The following is a 20,471-nucleotide window of genomic DNA, read 5'->3' on the forward strand; positions in this document are numbered from 1 at the left end:
TTGTATTTATTTTCTTTAAGGATTTATGCAAAATACATTTAATCAGTAGAATAAATGTTTTATAAAGCTAAGATGGAAAAGCAGGGAGAAAGTTTCACTTCTTTTGTTTTCAACATTTTATTAAAGAGAATTTTAAGTATTTTTAACAAATTACACTTAACACTTTTCGAATAGCACTATGCTTTTTACTTCTTTGTAAGCAACCTTTGGTAAGTTTTCCAAAATTTGTAAGATCATATTTTACAGCCACTCCTAATTGTTTTGCTTTGATGATTATACATTTAAAACAGCTAGCAATGCACTTTAGCTCTTCGAACAGTGAGATGTCTTTTTCATAGATGGCTAACCAGTATAAAAACTTGGCTTTAAAAAAAAAATGCATTGTCAGACATTTAAAAATTGTGCCAAAAGGAAGATTTGTTATAGAATTATTTAATGTGTTTATTGGTTGGTCTTTCAGTTTCTAGATAATTTAATGAGCTATAACTAAAGCACAATTTTGCTATTAAATGTAAAACTGGTGAAGTACCTATCTATTATTTGGGATTGTTTGGTGTTAGAAAGACTTCTTGATTTTGAATGGACATAGCACTGATTTCTTGCCAATGGTCAATAATTAAAAAAGAAAAACTTGAAAATTTTAAATTATTGATAATCAGAAAAGTTGTAAAGAAATCACTTTATAAAAAGAGTATTTTATAGTTTTATGAAACTTCATAAGTATTTGATTGAAACAAGTATTTCAGTCTTTCAATCAAAACACAGATTTCAGTAATGATTCATTTAAGGGTTTTAAATGATGGAAATAGAAAGTCTATTTTTTTTTTTATTTCAGCTGTTGCTTTTAAAAATGCCAAACAGTTTGAGCAAGCAAAAGATGCCTGCCTGAGGGAAGCTGTTGCCCATGAAAATAATAGGGCGTATCTTTTTCAGCCATTAAAAAGAAATTAAACAGATGATTTTGACAGACTGTTTTCTCTTGCTATACATTTGCTACCTGTGAAATAAAGTGTTTTTAAAATAGAAAATGATTAGAAAAATTCTACATGTTAAACTCTGAAGGAGCATTTATAGTGACGTTTGATGATAAGGTCCACACTGATTTGCAGAGCTACGTTTGGGAATTTATTTTCCATCGTTTCTGGTTTTCCTTATGATGGTTTTACTTGGGATGAAGTGAGGGAAATCTGTAGACTTGCTGAAGAATGTAGAAGTAGCACAGGTATTGAAAATGCATGCACTGCTATATCAGATTTTTAAAATACAGTCTTCTTTAGGTATTTGAAATAAGATTTATAAGTAATTAGAAACAATAAATTGTCCTAAGGTATTTTAAAGCTTAGTGATTAAGAAATGTTTATCTTACTTACAGAGTATAGTCAAATAACTTTGGATTTTAGTAAAACTCTTCAGATTAAGGCATAATATAGTTTAAAATCTATCTGGTGTTTTGTCAGTGTTTTTGTGAATTATGGTGTTTTAAGAGATACCAATAGGCACTGAATTATTTCTTCTTTACCTGTTTGTAGGATTTATCCTTTAAAACCAACTTGGTCAGTGATTTAGTAAACTGTCTTTTAAATAGCAGATCTTTAGAAACTATTGATATCCTTTTTTTTCCTTAATTTTGACTTCATTACATCCATTCAGTCTTTTTCATGCTGCCAAGTAAGTAAATATTCTCTATGATCTCATGTATTTGCAGATTGTGTTTTAAATGTTGCTGTTTTTCTGTAGGTCAGTAAATTTTTCTCAAATTATAAATTTGTAATAGTGAATTAATTTTGTATTGATTTAAATAAAATAATCATTTCCATTTGCTTCAGTCTTTACCTGAACCTTAAAAACTAAATCACTCTTCTGGGAATATACAGTGTATAAATTAAATTTGGCATAGTATTTTCAGGACTATTTTGTTCAGTAGCCTATAAAAAACATGTAAGTTAGAATCTCTTTTTTCCCCTTTTTCTTGATAGTTAATAGTGCCTGCTTTCTCCTGCTTTTGTGGAGAGTATTTATTTGTTTTAAAACTTAGATTTAAGTTTGGCAAGTGGAAGGTGATTTAACCTTTCTGAGCCTTACTTAATTTTGCATCTGCACAATCTCTTCAGCTCAGATGTCTGATCCCTAAGGCATTATTGTCCATGAAAATAAGATGTAGAAAAAATTATGTTGTGTGGTTATACAAGTTTAAAGTGATATGTTGTGCATGAACCAGTTTTAATTGTAGTTCCTCACCAGAAAGTTTGTCCTCTCCCTTATTTCATTAAGATCTCATCAGAGAAATTATGTTCTCTTTGCAGAGCTTATGAGCAAGCCGGCATGATGTTGAAGGTCAGTGATGGTGTTGTGTCACAGCTGTTGTGTAGGTAAAATGAATTCATTACAAGGTGTTAAAGTAGAATTTATGTTGAGCTTGAAAAGCTTCCTAACTGTAAGGCAAGAGATGCTAAGTTAAGACTTCCTGTCCAGAGTAACACTAACTAGGCTGGGCGCGGTGGCTCATGCCTGTAATCCTAGCACTCTGGGAGGCCAAGGTGGGAGGATTGCTCAAGGGTCAGGAGTTCAAAAGCAGCCTGAGCAAGAGTGAGACCCCATCTCTACTATAAATAGAAAGAAATTAATTGGCCAGCTAATATATATAGAAAAAATTGGCCCGGCATGGTGGTGCATGCCTGTAGTCCCAGCTATTTGGGAGGCTGAAGCAGTAGGATTGTTTGAGCCCAGGAGTTCGAGGTTGCTGTGAGCTAGGCTGATGCCACGGCACTCACTCTAGCCTGGGCAACAAAGTGAGACTCTGTCTCCAAAAAACACACACACACACAAAAAAAAACCAGAGTAACACTAATTGGACCCATAGGGGATGTCCTGTGTGTTTTAAAATAGGGAGTATTAAAAGTGAAATTTAAGAGAAAATGTCTTGGAGGAAACTGGAAACTGCAGCAAGGTTCTGAGCTCTGTATCCAGGACAGATGTGTATTGCTTAAAAAAACAAACAAACAAACAAACGGAAAAAACCTATATGAGAGATTTCCCTACTTTTCAAAACTTAAGGACATCTTAATATAGTAAAAATTTACAAGTTTTTTTTATTCATGGGTTATAAAAAGGAGAGATTTTTGCTTGTTTTATAAATATCAGTTGGCAGCAAAAAGAACCACTGACTTAAGTTTTTGCTACTTTAACTGATTCTTTTTAAATGGGATATTCTGACTAATGTACCTATGCCACTTTTTATATTTCTGCTTAAAAGCAGGTTGGGAGTTAATATCCTGTTGTAGTGGGACGGAACATTTTATTTATGACACTCCCAAAGTATGCCATTTTTGTGTTTTTTAATATGGTAAAAGTTATATTGAATTATTTATTATATAGCTTTGCTTTAAGAACTTATACTTTAGTAAAGCTTTTTAATTTCTGCAACTTTTATAATATGAACTTAACTGATTTTTTTCAGTGACTATATGCTTATTGTAGAACATTTAGAAACATTGGAAAGACTAAAGAATGCTAGTAACAGCTGTTAACATGCTTAATTTATAAGTTTTCATAATCTTTGACCTAGAAATTCCAATTCTGTGAGTCTATCATAAAGAAATAGAGATAGCAAAGATTTATACATAAGGATATTTATTTAAAAAATGGCAATTATCTAAATTTTTAATAATGGGACAGTGTTTAAATTATGATGCTTTTATAAACCCATTAGCATGGGTTTATCACCCGATGGCATGATAAACCATGCTATGATAAACCCGTTGAGGTAAAGCTTTTCTGGCCAAGCATGCAACTAAATTGATATTAGGTGATACAAGTTGGATTATTAACAGCAATTCCTTGGCAACTAGAATTTTTCTTATAGCCTAAGAAGCCAGGGATCTGCTCTCACCTTCTCCTGTCTTAGTTTCCACTGAGAACTAGGAAGCTCCTAGGTGGCTATTATTAGGGTATATTATCTTAGCATAGCAATGCTAGAACACTAATAATTCTCAGTTTCAGTTATATTCTAACAGCTGTGCTAAGACTTGAGTCTTTTTCAGTAGTTATTTAGGTATCAGTGAGCATTTATTTAAGGCATCAATTTGAACAATAGAAACATTTCCCAAATATCTGTTTAAATAGAGCAGGGGTCCTCAAACTGCAGCCCGCAGACCACATACGGCCCGCCTAGGACATTTATCTGGCCTGCCCAGTGTTTTTGCCGCCGCTGCCTGTCCTGCTTAGTGGCCGACTTGTCCCGGGCCCACAGTGCACATGTGTGGAATGTGTGCCGCACTTTTCAACAGCCCTCCAACGGTCTGAGGGACAGTGAACTGGCCCCCTGTTTAAAACGTTTGAGGACCCCTGAATTAGAGGATTAGAAAGGCATGACTTTGTATGAAGGCAAATAAACTTAACTGATAGGGAAACACATGAAGGATATTGCCTTTCAGCATGATCTTGTATTTAAATTAAATGCCTTTGAACAATCCTGAGCAGCATTAGGAGTCCTGAGCTACCTGGTCTACAGTTAATTCTGTGGGCTAAAATGTCCACAATTTGTCATACAATCCTTCACATTTATCCTCCTGTAAGGCTTATGGAGTGGCATTAGATACAGGCATAACGGAAACCACAGGGACTTGTTGGATCAACCTTTGGTTCTGTAATTTTATGATTGTTGTGATTTTGTATCCTATTTGCTCCATAGGTACACAAGCCATTGAAAATAGGCATATTTACGGTGAATGGTATAACTTTTAAGTAGGCAGGCCATTGTTTTTTGTGGAGAAGTGTCAGTATAGTGGTTGGACCTCTGTTATTCACAGGCTCACTTGATTTGATGCAAAAGCAGGGAGATGTAGTTGTCTATTTTAAACATAGGCCTTAGATAGTACTTACTGCATATTGTAGTTACAGTTCTATACATTTTACCTACTAGGTAAAACTCATGAAGGATAGTACGTGTGTTATTTCTTTTATTCCCCCAGATGCTTTCATATTGTAGATGCTTACTATGTATTTAATTATGAATAGATGAATCAGGGGAAGAAATACCCAGTTTGCCTTTGAACAAAGGGAGGTTTAGGGGTACTGACCCCCTGCACAGTCAAATCCATGTATAATTTTTTACTCCTCAAAAATTTAACTACCAGTGGCCTACTGTTGACTGGATACCTTGCCTATAACATTAACAGTTAATTGATGTGTATGTTGTATGTTACGTGTAATGTGTATTATACACTGTATTTTTACAATAAAGTAAGCTAGAGAAAAGAAAATTTTAAGAAAACCATAAAGAAGAGAAAACAGATTTACCATTAATTAAGTGGAAGTAGATCATCATGAAGGTCATCAGCCTCATCATCCTCTTCACCCTGAGTAGGCTGAGGAGAAGCTGGTCAGGAGTGGCAGAGGCAGAAGAAAATCTGTGAATAATTGGACCCACACAGATCAAACCCATGCCATCCAAGGGTCACCTATATTCTGTAAAGCCAAAATGTCCCTCATGGCTAAAGTGGGTGATATTGTTAGGTTTACCTTCACTGTTTACTCAAAATAGCCTCCAACAAATACCACAGACTTAGATTTTTTTCATTGACCTTTGGTTTTATAACAAAAAAGTTTTTATTTGTTCACTGAAGTTTGGATATATAAACACATTCCACTTGGGTGAATGACAGCAACTTTATTTTCTATAGTATCTTTCAGTCTGTTTTATTGTTAATTTCCATAACTAAATAATCAAAAGTTATGTTTTGGAGTTGGTGAGAATGAGACTAGTAGTTTTGTTAGGGATATCATGATGAATTTGTCACTTAGCAAGGGACTGAATAGGCAGATTTTAAAACAACCCATAAGATGTCAGTGTGGAGCCTGCGTTAAAATACAGAAGTCACCCCTAAATAAGTAATTCTTGTAAAACTTTATAACTTGCTTTTAAATGATTTTTTTAAGTTTTTAAAATTTATTTTAAAATTTTTTGATTTAGAGATGTTAAATATTTGGACTATAAGATCCTGAGACTTAATAGATTAATTATAATGGCAAGATAGAGGATTTATTCTGCTGATTATATCAGCATGGAAGAAGGTTGCAAGCTCAGATGGACTCAGAGCATAGAGGAGAGCTGAGGTGAAGGAGGCCGGCCTGGCTGTAGGGCAGTCGGGAATGGGGAATGGGAAGAATTGCAGCCAATTCCAGGAGGCCTTATCTAACAGGGAAAGCCACTGGTCAGCCCCAGCTCATTATTGATTGCTATGTGGGAATGCATGCCCACTGTTGCCATAGATTTGTATATCTTTTTGAAGGAAGCCGTAAAACAGAATTTTTATGAAAAATATCTAATTTAAAAATATTGCATGGTTCAAGCAAAACACACTTGGAAATGAGATATAGCCCTTGGGTTTCCAGTTTGTGATTTTGGGCAAAGGCCTTGTATATATAGTAGTGCTCAGTAAGTGTTTAAAGAATTGTAAATGCTTAAAAAACAGTAAAGAGCAAGTTTTTGGTTTCTACTATTTATATAGTTTTTCTGAAAGTCTGTCAAGTGATGATGAACTCTGTGTAGAAATTATCTGGTACATTTTTGGTTTGGTTAAGTGAAGCTTGATTGGGAGAGTAACCATGCGAAGGCATTTCATTTTAAATATACTTGTGGTGTAACATTTTTGAGTCATATACTTTCATGAATTAGGGATAAAATCATTGCACTTCAGATTAACTCTGTATTTCTTAAATGGATGCGTTTTCTGATCTGTGCTGTATCCTTTTCCTAAAGGAGATGCAGAAGCTACCAGAGGCTGTTCAGCTCATTGAGAAGGCCAGCATGATGTATCTAGAAAACGGCACCCCTGACACCGCGGCCATGGCGTTGGAGCGAGCCGGAAAGTGAGTGTGTGGAACTGCTGTTAGAACCACCCGTCTCTGCATAGTAGTCATTATCTTTTTGTTCTAATAATGTCCTTTGAAAAAGTTTTCTGTTTTTCATATAAGTCAAATTTTCTTGTCTAATTCAGGCTTATAGAAAATATAAATCCGGAAAAGGCTGTACAGTTGTATCAACAGACAGCTAATGTGTTTGAAGTAAGTTGGAATTTTAATTTTTTCTTTAATTACTTAGAATGTTTATACTCATAATATGTAGGGAAACAGAAATGTTTTCTCCATGCTTATAACTGAACCATATTTCTTTTTTTCTATTAGAGAATAGTGAAGTGGACTAGCAGCTTTGGTATTCCCTCTTGATGCAGTGCCATTACTTCTTTATAAAATAAATATTGAGAGATAAAAAGATTTCTGCATTAATGCAGCCAATATTTCTTTTTCTTTGATTGCCTCAGAATGAGGAACGCTTACGACAGGCAGTTGAATTACTAGGAAAAGCCTCCAGACTGCTAGTACGAGGACGCAGGTATGTCTTTCAAAACTGTATTCCTGTGTGTCTGTGTATACTTTGAATCCACATTTGACTGGTGAGTAATGTGGGGGATAACTTGTTAATCTTTTTGGTGTGAGCTATAGACAACATCAGGCCACTTAGTGGAAAAATTGACATCTACTAGTCGGTAGACACATAGAATTAAATGTTAAAAGATATTTTTTTCTAAAGTGTAATACCAAAGTTTATCATGCATTGTGTTTGTATTGTCAATGGAAAAAAGCCAAACTCTGTAAAATAATTTTAAAGAGATTTATTCTGAGCCAAATTTGAGGACCATGACCTGGAGCCACTCCCAAGAGGCCTTGAGCAGTGGACTTGATGTGACTGGGTTACAGTTTGGTTTTTATACATTTCAGGGAGACAAGGGTTACAGGTAAAGTCATAAATCAATACATGGGAGGCATACATTGGTTTGGTCCAAAAAGGTGGGACATCTGGGGGGGGGGGCTTACAGGTTATAGGTGGGTTTAAAGATTCTTTGGATTGTAATTGGTTAAAGACTTGAAGCTTTGTCTAAAGGCTTGAAATGTTTTAACATAAGGAGATAAGCCACTGGACATAGATTTGTTGTGTAAATTGAGGACCTGCAGGATTGTCTTGCATACCCTTAGACCTGTTAATGGGTTACAAAGGATGTCTCCAAGAAGGGAGGGGGGCATGATGAGGCCTGTCTGACCTCCCTTCTGGCATACAATTAGGTTTAGGATATTCCTTTGGCCACGAGGAGGTCCATTGAGTCAGCTGGTGGCGGGGGGAGTGAGCCTTAAAATTTTATTTTAGTTCACAGTATTCATGAAGACATGGCTCAGCAGCATAAGAGAGAATGGTTTTCTTGATCTGTTATTTGGTTAGATCATAATGTCTCCCTCTTTGCTTCTTGTCCAAGATCAGCTGTAGTATGTCTCTCTTGAGGAAAAATAAGAATATTAGGATAAATGGCAAAGATGCCCTAAATGTTCACCTATTAAATTGACAGTTCTTGACAGCCAAATAGTGTCATTAAATTTTTTATCCTTTTTTTATCCATTTTTTATCCTTTAAACATATGAATTAAGGCATAGATAGTGAACCCCAGAAAGCTAGAATCCTATTGGATTTTCCTTTTGTTTTTTACTTTACCTCAATTTATACTTAGTAAACAATTTCTTTTATTAATAAAATTCTGTTTGCCAAATTCTCAATAATATTTAAGGTCCAACACCTTTAGGAGACTGTAAATCTGGACGTAGGTATCTTAATTGGAAATTTTTCCATAGCTTTCAAATGACAGAAAAGACCCAAGATACTTTATGACTAATGAATCTGTCTCTTCCTTTCCGAAACTCAGTTAAATTTTTTCATCGTGAAGACTACAGATTCTAAAATATAATTAAAATAAGTTTAGAGGAACATGAGAATACATTAATCTAGAAATAACTATTAAACATTCTCATTCCCAACTTATAAATGGTTCATTTTAGTCCCTGAAAATGTTTTGTGACAGAGACTAAGCTGTTCCTGGTGGTGGCTCCCAGGCTGTTGTAGAATAGCTGAACTGTAAGGTATTACCTGGATTCTGACTCTTGAGAGCAGAGGCCCACATGGTAGAAACAGAGAATAGTGTCCTTGACTGTTACTATTACAGGGCAGACAGTAGTCAAGTCGTGGCATATCTTTACCTCCTTTTCCCATCCATTCCACCTCCTAATGATCCTCCCCTAAGGCTCCCAGTGCCTTGATAGAGCACTAGGGCCTTTCATGTAGGACCCCATGGAAGGTGGAAAACATGAAGTTGCAGAAGGTGAGGACAGTGCTGTGTGGGGTCCACTCTGCTTCAGCTACCCTAAAGTATTTCTCCTTTTCATGTCGTCTTTTGCCCTTTTGTTTCCCAAACACAGATTATCTAAAAATGCGTTTTAGGGGAGGAACAAAGGAGGAGAGAGGGGCCAGGATCTCCCCTGGAGGTCGGCTGAGTCCTGTCTCCAGCTACCTGTACTTGTTCCTCTAGGGAGCTCCCTTAGGGCTGGTAGCCACCAGCATTCTGACAACATTGCAGATTGGTTTTGACACGTGTAATGAAAACCATTGTTGTAATGAAAACCATTGTTCTAAAACAAGAACTGAGTTTTCTTTACAGCTGCAGTGGAGTGGGAAGGTGTGAACTGAATGAGCAGCATAAGTGAGAATGTTGTGTGGATATGCTTGAAAGGTGGACAGTGGAAATTTATAAATCTAGAGCAACCAATTGGGTCTTTTATTTATTACTTCATGATTTTGTTTTATTATTTTTTTCTTTTTAATAAACACATTTTAAAATAGTTTCTGCAGTGTTTGAACAAAAATTTTATGGAAATAATATTTTTGAGTTGTATAACAATATAAAAATTGATTTAAATTTATTTGGGAATATGAAGGAATATGATATTTTGATAAGTGTTCCCGGGTGACTGTCGTATGAAAGAATTAAAAGTCTACTGCCATAGTACTTCTATCAGGAACTTAAGTAGTGCAGAGTAAGAAAAAACATGGGGAATTTATACTAATGGAAAGATAATTAAGAAAATTTAAGTGTTATTTGAATATCTTCAGTATATACTTAGATTATAATCTGATTGCATTAATTTCCTAACTAACACAGGTGGCAATTTTATACTTTACATAAGTAACATCTGTTAATAGAGTATGTGGCATAAAGTTTACAATTATGCTTATTGTATTTAATATATTGGTCTCTTGCTTTTCCTTCAATTCTGGAGAGCCATAACTCAGTAGTGATTCAGAATTTCACTTGGGTAACATCTGGGGTGGCCTCAGTCAGTCTAAGACCAGTGCTGTCATTGCCTTTTAGAAGGGCCTTTCCAGCAAGTTAATCCTGGCTTAGGGCTTACATCCCTTGACCTTCCAGAGTTCTGGGGCAGGGAGCAGACCAGCACATTGTGCGTTTTTCCTAAATGAAGCAAATCCCACACATTAAGAAAAGTGCACCCGTCATCTGAGACAGTCACTGGATCCTAAACGCAGGGAGGGCTGGGTGTGTATGTGTTTGGAGGTGTGTACAGTTAAGAGAGTCACTGGGTTTCTGTCTTGGGTAACTGTCCCGTCCATGATGCCATTAATAACTGAGGTGAGGAATATAGAAACAAGCTTATCACTGATGATTATAGGCTTAGTTGGGACTATGACAAACAGGCCAAAGATTTTTGTAGATAGTTTAAAACATATATTCTGGAGTTCATTCAGGAAATATTAATAGTTGGGGCCAGAGCAAGAGTTCGAGTCACAGCGAGGGAGGTGTCTATTGAGTGACACCTGATGAATGACATTCTATGACAGTTTCCTGCCACATGTACATAGTTTCTGGGAAGTTTACATTTTTAATTTTATTTGGTTCTCCTTTTTTTAATCACAAGAAGATGAAAACTGTATCTGTCTTCAGCAAAACCAGATACATTTTATTTTGTTAGGAATATTAAGAACTACCTGATGGGAAAGTTGAGATCATCTGTAATTGATTATAATGAGTAATGGATAATTTCCTGAATGCATTTTGAAAACAGATGGCTTTGCATGCCAATTTCATGGACTTTTAGGAAAGTTGATCAATTTTTTTGACTATAAATCCATATAAATGCAGACTATTTCTCTTGGTTTTTTTGTTAGGTAGATATTAGCACATAGGAATGCTATTTTTATGCCAAGGAAATAAATAATCCATGTGTGAAGAATGTAGTCTTTAAAGTGAAATATATGAAAAGCTTAAAATACTGAGATTCCTACTAGAATGATAAAAGCTGGACATTACAGTCACAGAATATTCTGACATAGTCCACAGAGTGTAGCCCACAGAAATGTAATTTAACTCATGATATCAGTATTGGTTATATTACCATAAACCAAGCCACTGTGTGTGTGTGTGTGTGTGTGTGTGTGTATATGCAACTGTTTTTTGATAACTAACATACAGAAAAAGATAACTAACATACAGAAAAATAGAGCATATACTATAACATTTTTGCATTTTTATTTTGAATTACAAATTTATTTTATGAAACAGGATCTGTGATAAGCTCATGGTCACAATTACAAATGATATGGATACATTTGTCTCCCTTGCTTCTCCCTTGCATTAATTTTCTATTTCTGCATGATATATTACCACAAACTTAGCAGTTTAAAATAACACTCACTGATTGCCTCACAGTTTCTATAGATTAGAAATCTGGACACACAGTGTAGCTGGTTCTTCTGCTCAGGATCTCATCAGGCTGAAATCAAGGGGTCTGATGGGGCCCTGATTTCACCCAAGGCTTGGGTCCTTTTCCAAGCTCCCTGGGTGTTGGCAGAATTTTTTTCCTTGCAGCTGTGGGACAGAGCTCTCTGTTTTCTTGTTGCCTTCGGCCATTGCCCACTCTTTAGCTCTAGAGTGCACTTTGAGTTCTGGACGTGTGCCCATAGGTGGTTCACAGCATGGTAGTTTGCTGCTGATCGAAGGCATCGGGAGCACATCTCTGACTTCCAGTCTCTAACTCCAGCAAGGGCCCAGGCCCTGTAAGGGCTCACCTGATGTCAGGCTCATACAGATGGTGATTCACTCAAAGTCAACTGATTAGTATCCTAAACACAGGAGTGATGTCCCATCATAGTCAGAGGTCCTGCCTGCATTCAAAGGGAGATTATACGGAGAGTGTATATGGAGGATGAAAATCTTGGAGGCAATTTTAGAATTCTAGTACTGTAAAACCAGCTTATAAGCTTTGTTCCAAAAATTTATCAAGTTGATCTTTGGAAATTCCGAGTGCATTTCTCCAGTGAATGTTATTTTATGAGACACTAAGTTGCCAGAGTGTAATTTAACAGAAATTTAACTCATGATATAAGTATTGGTTATATTACCATAAACCAAGCCACTGTGTGTGTGTGTGTGTGTGTATGCAATTATTTTTTTTAAAAAGATAACTAACATACAGAAAAATAGAGCATGTAATATAACATTTTTGCATTTTTATTTTGAATCACAAATCTCTCCCTTTGTATCTTGGGCTGTGTGAACTCCCAATGCCAGGCCACTGGTAGTTGCTTCTATAACCTCAGGTTTCCGTTGGGATGGGAGAAATGGGTGAAGACTGAATAATTCATCCAGTCCTTAGTTAGGTGCTACTAAAGGAGTTCTGGAATTCAGAGTATACTACAACTTTTCAGGGAGAGGAGGATCTGATTAGGATTTGATGAATTTAGGGGGAGTGAGAAAAAGGTAAGTGCCTGGAAGGTTTTGGGGGAAATTTTTGGTGATCCCTTTCCACTCCATCCTTCTCATCTGCCATTGGGTGTAATGGAAGAAAAGCAGAATGTGTGAGAGTAGAAGGAAAGACAAAGAAGAATGTTGCAGATGGGAGGTGCAGGGAGGATTTTGTTTAGCCCTTGAACTTGCTTCCCCTTTACGTAGCCCTCTTAGGCAGAATGCAGTTTACTAGGGCCTACTGAGGCAGCAGCAGGAATATGTGATAATGAGTACAAGAAGGGGGTGGGGGGTGCTCTTGGAGCATCTGAATGTTCTTTTAGCTGAAGGGAAAGAAATCTGGGATGATGAAATTAAGGCTTGTCGCTCTAATACATTTCACAAAGTAGTTTGTTTCTTATTATTGGACAATCTTTACCAGACTGAAAACTCTCCATTTTAACTCACCCATCCTTAAGTTCTTTTGTCACCTTGATGCCTAAAAGCAGAGTTAGGCATTTAAAAGACAAGCCACGTGAGCAGAGCTCATGGAAACATGGCTCATAGAGCAGTTGCTAGCAACATCTGTCCTCTTTGTTTCTCTAAAATCTAAAATATCAAATATTATAAATATCACTACAAAGGTGACCTGACTATAGATCATTTAGATTTGCCTTGTTTTACATTTCTTTGTTTTGTTTTTAGGTTTGATGAGGCGGCCCTCTCTATTCAGAAAGAAAAAAATATTTATAAGGAAATTGAGAATTATCCAACTTGTTATAAGGTATTCTTTGAAAGTGTTCATTTGTGGCTTTACATGATATCATTTTTCATATTGGTATAGATAAATACCTAAGATAGGATTGTATGGATAGTTCTATGTTTTTGTAAAATAATATTTATGAATCTCTGTTTCTGACCAAGACAGAGTAAGGCCTGTCTGTCTTGCTGATTACAGCTAATTTACCAGATAAAATTTAAGAACAGCTACCCTCAAACTCTGCAAAGTAAATAAAAGCAGATGGATAGAGTGGGGGAACAAGCCCTTGGAGAAACAACCAACATGGGAATGAGTTTCCCACATTTTTTTTTTCTATTTCCTCTTGCAGTGTTACTGAGAGAAGCCCCCAGCCGTGGAGCTGGGTAGCAGAGGCCATAGTACAATGAAAACTCCAAAGGGAAACCCATTTTTCTAACCAGAGGAACTGGGAAAAGAAGTCCCGTTGTTTTCCTCCCTTTTTCTTCCCTTGGTGTTGCTCCATGGTTGAACCCTAGTCATGGAGCTACAGCTGTAATGGTGGCTTAGGCAAGAAAACTCCAAAAGAACCCCAGTTTCTTTGGCCAGAGGATCTGGGAAGATGAACTGAGAGAGTGAGGAGAAAATCCCAGAAAGGAGAGAGCTAGAAAAAGGAATCCCCTGAGTGTGTGCATGGCCCATACAAGCCTTGGGTTTACTCCTCAGCTGTGTGTGTGGGGGACAGGCCCAAAGTAGGAGTGCAGAGTTTTGAAAACTGAAATAAGATTTAAACCACTATCCAAGTCTCACCCAGCCCCCTGAAGGGACCTACCCAAAGCTGATTTGAACTAAGATTAGAACCACTGTCCACCAAAAGTAAGACATAGTATGCAGTGTGAACCTAACGGGGCTGATTGCCTGCTAAAAGCACCCACACCTCCTGAGATCACAGCAGAGGCTGTGCTGCAGAACACTCACAGTACAGTTTAAAGTTAATCAACATGCAAGAACCAGGAAACTGACCAGTTTTCAGGAGAAAAGACAACTGTTGCCAACTCAGAAGTGACCCAGTTGTTGAAATTATCACATGGAGACTTTGGAGTGGCTGTCTTAGGTGCTCCATGAGGTAAAGGTAAACCAATTGAAATGAAGAAAAAAGGAGACCTATTGTTTTCTTATAGGAAAAAAATTGTATTTTTATAGAAACTAAAAATGAACTAAATGGTAATTTTAGGACTGAAATGCACATTATCCGAAGTAAAATACTGGATGAGCTTAATCTCATAATATAGATGACAAAGGAAAGACTTTGTGAACTTGAAGATAGATCAGTAAAAGTTATCTGAAGAATAGAGATCCAAAAGATTGAAAAGTTCTTTATGAAGAGCTATTTAGCTGATAAGTTTTTATCAGTCATGTCCTGGATCTTATTACTGCTTTTGTGTTGATTAATAAATATTATCATTTATGTTTTCTGACATTTTCATTCATACATTTTTTTTCCTAGTATCTTCTTAAGAATTCAAAAATATAATTGTAGAGTTATGTGTCCCCACCTCCTTTTTTAAAATTCTCTTTTCAAGATTAAATCTTTATGGATATTTGAAAGAAATTCCCTTAAACGTGGTGGTTGTGTTCTGAGGCTTATGTTCAAAGTGTGGTCCTCAGACCAGCATAGCAGCAGCACTTGAGAACTTGTTAGAAGTGGCTGAACCCAAGCTTCTCCTCAGTTTCTCCTCTCCAAAGTCTTCATGTCAACCAAATCCTAGGATATCAGAGTTTGAGAAGTACTGTTTTAGGATATTTTCCCTTAGTGTCCTGTAGAAGTTACTATCTATATGTTATACAAATCAAGACTCTGAAAGTTAAATTCCAGGTGTTTTTAATATTGCTAGGAAATTGACTTTATTAAATAGATATAAATTTGACCATGATCACCTTTTTTGTTTTAGAAAACAATTGCTCAAGTCTTAGTTCATCTACACAGAAATGACTATGTGGCTGCGGAAAGATGTGTCCGGGAGAGCTACAGGTAAGGCATCATCTGGGCCGTATTGACTTGCAGAGTTGAAATTGATGTTTCTTTAGCTAAGATTGCTGCTTAGGCAAATGTTCCTGGCCATGAAACTGGTTTTTTAATAAGTCTTCATTAGTGATAGGAGTACTCAACTATGATTTTAACTTTTACAGTAGGATTTTTACAAGTTGTTTTCTTTCCTGTGTTTTTCTCTCGGGAACCTTCACAGGAGTGAATGACTAGTCATTTTGCTTTATTTGCTTTCTAAGAAAAGACAACACAAAAAAAGGGAAAAAAAATAAAAGTTCTTAGATTGTACGTTGCAGGAGGATCTCATTAGGGGTGATTGAAGTGAGCATTCTCAGTCTCCACACTGGACATTGAGGCTGGACTAGATAACTGACTCTCTGTAGTGTGGGCTATCCTGTGCCCTGCAGGGTTTTTAGCAACATCCCCAGTCCCTGCCACTGGATGCTAGTATATTTTCTCACTTGTAACAACCAGAATGTCTGCAGACAATGTGGGGTGTCTGCCAAGGGCAGAATCATCCCTGGTTGAGAAGTATTCTTTTAAGGAAAAAGTGAAGAAGTGTGCTTTGTGCTTACTGTAGCATACCAGGGTTCAATGGCAGTGAAGACTGTGCTGCACTCGAACAGCTTCTTGAAGGTTACGACCAGCAAGACCAAGATCAAGTGTCAGAGGTCTGCAACTCGCCGCTTTTCAAGTACATGGACAATGACGTAAGTGGGCCTATTTGGATAGCTTTCCTCTTTCTTGAAAGGAAAAGCTTCTAGTGAGATTGTTTTTCTCCCATGGATTCGTGAGATTTTCTACCTCTTTCTCTTCTCAAACTACTACTCTTAAAGAAATTGACCACTTGCGTTGAATTTCACCATAGATTTAGATAATTGAATGTCACATGAGTTTACAGCCATCTAACTCTGTGGACCGCATGCATATTTTTAAAGTCAACCTCATTTCTCGGCTTCCCCTTCCATCTGTTGTTCTCTGCAGATTGATCATTTTATTAAGTTATTTTAGGCTCACTGTCTGAAAGGGGTTGATTGTGTGGCATTCATAATTCAGCAGACCTGTGGGGATCCTACTTCTGTGACAGTTAGCTGTGTGATGCAGGTTATTAACTGTGTCTAAGCCTCAGTTGACTTATGCTTAAAAATAGAGCTGTGGTGCCCATCTTGCTTGACTGCTGTGAAGCATACATTAGTCAGCGTATGAGAAATAGCCTCGCACAATGCCTTACACATAACGTGAACCTTGTGTGTCAGTTTCTATTTTTTTCTAATTTTTTTTCAGTAGATTTATGAACACCTGTTTGTTTGGTCTTAGGACTTTTAGAGTCTTATCATAGTATCAGGTCAGTTTAAGACCTAATTGATATTTTTACTAGTTGTGTATGTGTCACATCATGTCTTGGTTTGTTTTCCCATTTGAAAGTTGGTATTGTGTTCATGAGGGTAGTGAGCTAGGCTCTGTCTTTTTAAAGCTAATTAAAACATGTCAGGATTCTCATTACCCAGCTTCTGAGAACATGTTCTACTGTTGACAGTATGCTAAGCTGGGCCTGAGTTTGATGGTTCCAGGAGGGGGAATCAAGAAGAAATCGCCTGCAACACCGCAGGCCAAGCCTGATGGCATCACCGCTGCAGCTGCTGATGAAGAGGAAGATGAGTACTCAGGAGGACTGTGCTAGTATTTTGCTTGCAGAAAAGAAAAGGAAAAAAGGGAGAATCCTGACATGCAATTTCATGGACTCAGGACTTGTTTAAGGGCATCCACGGTTTGTTGCAGTCATGATTGTAAATACTAATAAAAAGTAATTTTTAGTTATCTTTTCCCCCAAATCACTCATTGTATCCACCATCTGTGAAGTATTTTGTTTCTTTCCATGATAAGAGCTTTCCCAAGACACCAGTAGGAATTAACAGAAAATGTACTGTCACCTTTTAATACAGTTGATGTTTGCAAGCCAAATTCCAGATAAATTACATTCTAAACAAAAGAGGCAATAGGCAGATAGTCTTCTCTCTTGGGCTCTTGTAATCTATTGTTAGAGCATTTTGTTTTTCATTTAATTTAATAATTGCTACTAAAAGGTTTACTGGGAAAAAATTGCTTTAAAAATTTCTGTTTTGAAAAGAAAATTTATCCCTCATGTTATTAGATACATTTAAATTATTAAATCTTGAGATTTAATTGATGAGATTGGGACAGGAAGCTATTTTGAGCCTCAAAATATTATTTAGCCCCATAAAAGATGGACTTAAGCTTTTATATGTAGGTTTGCAAAATTTTGAAGGTAGCATATTAAAGTGATTCTGTAAATGTCTTCAGTCTTCTCTGAATAATGGGTATTTCTTCCATCTAAAAAACACATACAGTGGCTATCTCCAAACCTACTTGGTTCTTGAGCAAATGGAAGCTAATGAAGACCTTTTTTATGCATTCAAAGAAAGAGGTGATGTTTCTGTCAGTCTAGTATATATATACACATTTTTCCCTCTAGAATATTTTCTGATTTATTTTGAGTTACAACTATGCTATAACTTTACACGGGAAATGCCATATACTATAAAAAAAACTTAGCCAAAAGGGAAGAATTATTTTTGAAAGACATATATTTAAAACACTGTACTGCCAGTATATTAATCCTTTAATCCTGTGTGGCTCAGACTCATTTCATAATCTGGTAATTGGAAAGAACCTACAAACACCAGCAGTGTGCATTACACAGGCACTTGCTACGCAAAGTAGTTTCCTGTTTGTTCGTGCCCTGTCTCTATCTCTTTTAGGGTCAGACCTCATTTGAGTATAGTATGCTTAGTTTTGCTAGACTTCCTAGAAACACTAAGGTAGAATCAGAAGTAAGTAATTCATTCTCAGTCCTGTGGGAGAGCTTAGACAGAGTATCATTCTCCTCTGGCAAGTGCTTTGAGGGGTGGATGTTAGTGCACAGTCTTTATTGTAGACCTGATACAAAACACTGGGAAATTTAGTGTTTTGATTCCTTAAGTTACTTGCGTAGTTCTGAAGGTAACAGTTCATTCTCATTAATTGTGTTGAGATTAACTATGAACAATCTAAATAGAACTGTATTTAGGAGTTTGCATTTAAAGACATATTAATGTTTCAAAAATCCCATCATTGCTGTTTGTACCCTTTAGATTCCATCAGAAACTTCCTGAGTCTTACATTAATGTTCACTTGAGCTAATTAATACAGATTTGGCAGCACTGTAAAGATATTTTGACTGTTTATAGACCATATTACCCATTATAGCCTTGGGGGAAAATTTTTAATTTTATTCTTACATATTGAAAACTTAAAGCAAAAGAGTACAGTGAATTCCGTAACCGTAATGCAGCTGAGCTTTAAACAACATAAAAGGCTGTGTACAAATGCAACCTCCCCCACACCCAGCCTGCATTTAAGATTGAATATGCAGGATCTAGGGTATTTCTTTGATGTTAGGGTTATTGTTTGTGGTGTGTAGTAAAGGACATTTGTTTCACATTTGTACATTTTATTTTTCCACTTATGTAAGCCTTTTATCCTGAAAGTATATACCAAAGTGGAAAACTTGGTGTTTACAGCAAGAAAAATTGTTTTCGAGAATTGTAGTGTCATCACTTTTACCAAAGTGAAAGTCTGCATGAATATGCCCAGAATCTAATAGTCAATGTTCTTTTATATTGTAAGTGAAATCAGTCTACAAAATATATTTAATATATTGAATTTATTTGTACATATGCAGAGTATGGTATTTGTGTATGGAATCTGTGCTATTCCTATTTTTTCAGCTCTTTAATGAGTATTAAATGTGTTATAGAAATGCAGATTATTGCTTCTATAGGAAGATAATTATGAAAATAAAACCTGAAACTATATAAATATGATTATTATTTATTTTGTTTGGCTTGTTAACTTCCTTTTCTCTGAGGATACATTCTCTTAAATTTATATGATTTCAGCTATATTGCTCAAAAACAGTATTTTGTGTATTATCTTCAGTTGTAATTTCTGCTCTTTGGGAATCAGGTACCTTTGGGCATTACTTTAAAGTATTTGAGCTTTTTAAAGTATCAGTCATTCAGTTATTATAGTACTGCTGTAAAATCTGCTACCTGGTGAGATGGAAGACTATTCTCTGCTAAAAGAGTAATTCTTGCATTGGGTTTAGTGACGTAAAACCATATGATTAGGAAGCTAAGAAAACTGATGTGAAATGGCATTGTTTTGCAATTATACATAATTGGTACCTAAATTACTGGAGGGTTTGCTTGTAATTAATCAGACATTTGTTGAATACTTACTATGTAATACCCCTGTCTTTCATAGGGTGGAGATCAATAATATAATTTGACACCTGGATTTGGGAGAAGTCAGAGTAAGAAAGAATCCAAGAGTGGCTCTTGCAATTTTGCATTTCTTCCAGGACCTTGGGGTGTTCCCAGTGTACTCTGTGGTCACTGTTGTATTTGTAGCAGAAGATGAGATAGTTGGGAAGGATAAACAAAATCCATATCTTTCTAGAACCTGCCCCATGGTTTTTATCAGGGTAGTGCCAGTAAAAGAGTCAACATTGACTTTAATTTGCTGAGTTACATTTTAAGGACATTAAAAATATCTTGAAAGGAAAAAGGGCCAAGGCAAGCATCCGTTTTGAGAAATGAGAGCGAACATTCCATTCGATCGTTTGTTTTTACACCAGGAAACCTTGGTTCATAGAATTTATATGGCTTTTAATTAATATTCAAGAACACTGAATAAAAGTCCCTTAGATAATTAGATTAGCTCCACTCAACAAATTTGGTTAATTCCCACAGAGTTTAAGGCTTAAATACTTTACAGAGATTTTTTTTTTTTTTTTTTGTAGTATCTGATTCTCCTAAATCTTTCAAGGGGTCTGATTTGGGAAGTCCTAAAACTTAACTTTTAAAATCTTTGTAAGTGCTTAACTAACTCTTGTAAAATTAAATAAATCCAACTTACACATGTAGTAAATTGAGCTTTCAAATTTTTAAATACTGTTTGTGAATTTAAATTCTCAAATTAATCACAGACATTTAAAATGAAAATCAAA

The 20,471-nt window shown here is 36.1% G+C and overlaps 1 protein-coding gene across 2 annotated transcripts in view; it reads left to right on the plus strand.

Annotated features, from left to right (window-relative positions):
* The window catches only part of NAPG (NSF attachment protein gamma), a 60,009-nt gene extending 42,292 nt beyond the window's left edge, over window positions 1–17,717 (plus strand). For both annotated transcript variants that reach the window (XM_075993689.1, XM_012746235.3), the window contains 10 exons: window positions 836–920; window positions 1,651–1,668; window positions 2,304–2,334; window positions 6,761–6,870; window positions 6,999–7,065; window positions 7,323–7,393; window positions 13,323–13,401; window positions 15,306–15,385; window positions 15,981–16,110; window positions 16,938–17,717. In XM_075993689.1, the coding sequence (XP_075849804.1) occupies window positions 836–920; window positions 1,651–1,668; window positions 2,304–2,334; window positions 6,761–6,870; window positions 6,999–7,065; window positions 7,323–7,393; window positions 13,323–13,401; window positions 15,306–15,385; window positions 15,981–16,110; window positions 16,938–17,081 (815 nt within the window). In that variant the 3' untranslated portion in view covers window positions 17,082–17,717. The remainder of the gene's footprint in view (window positions 1–835; window positions 921–1,650; window positions 1,669–2,303; window positions 2,335–6,760; window positions 6,871–6,998; window positions 7,066–7,322; window positions 7,394–13,322; window positions 13,402–15,305; window positions 15,386–15,980; window positions 16,111–16,937) is intronic.
* The last annotated feature ends 2,754 nt before the right edge of the window (window positions 17,718–20,471 follow it).

This window comes from Microcebus murinus, chromosome 17 (genome assembly GCF_040939455.1).
Source record: "Microcebus murinus isolate Inina chromosome 17, M.murinus_Inina_mat1.0, whole genome shotgun sequence".
Lineage (NCBI taxonomy): Eukaryota > Metazoa > Chordata > Mammalia > Primates > Cheirogaleidae > Microcebus > Microcebus murinus.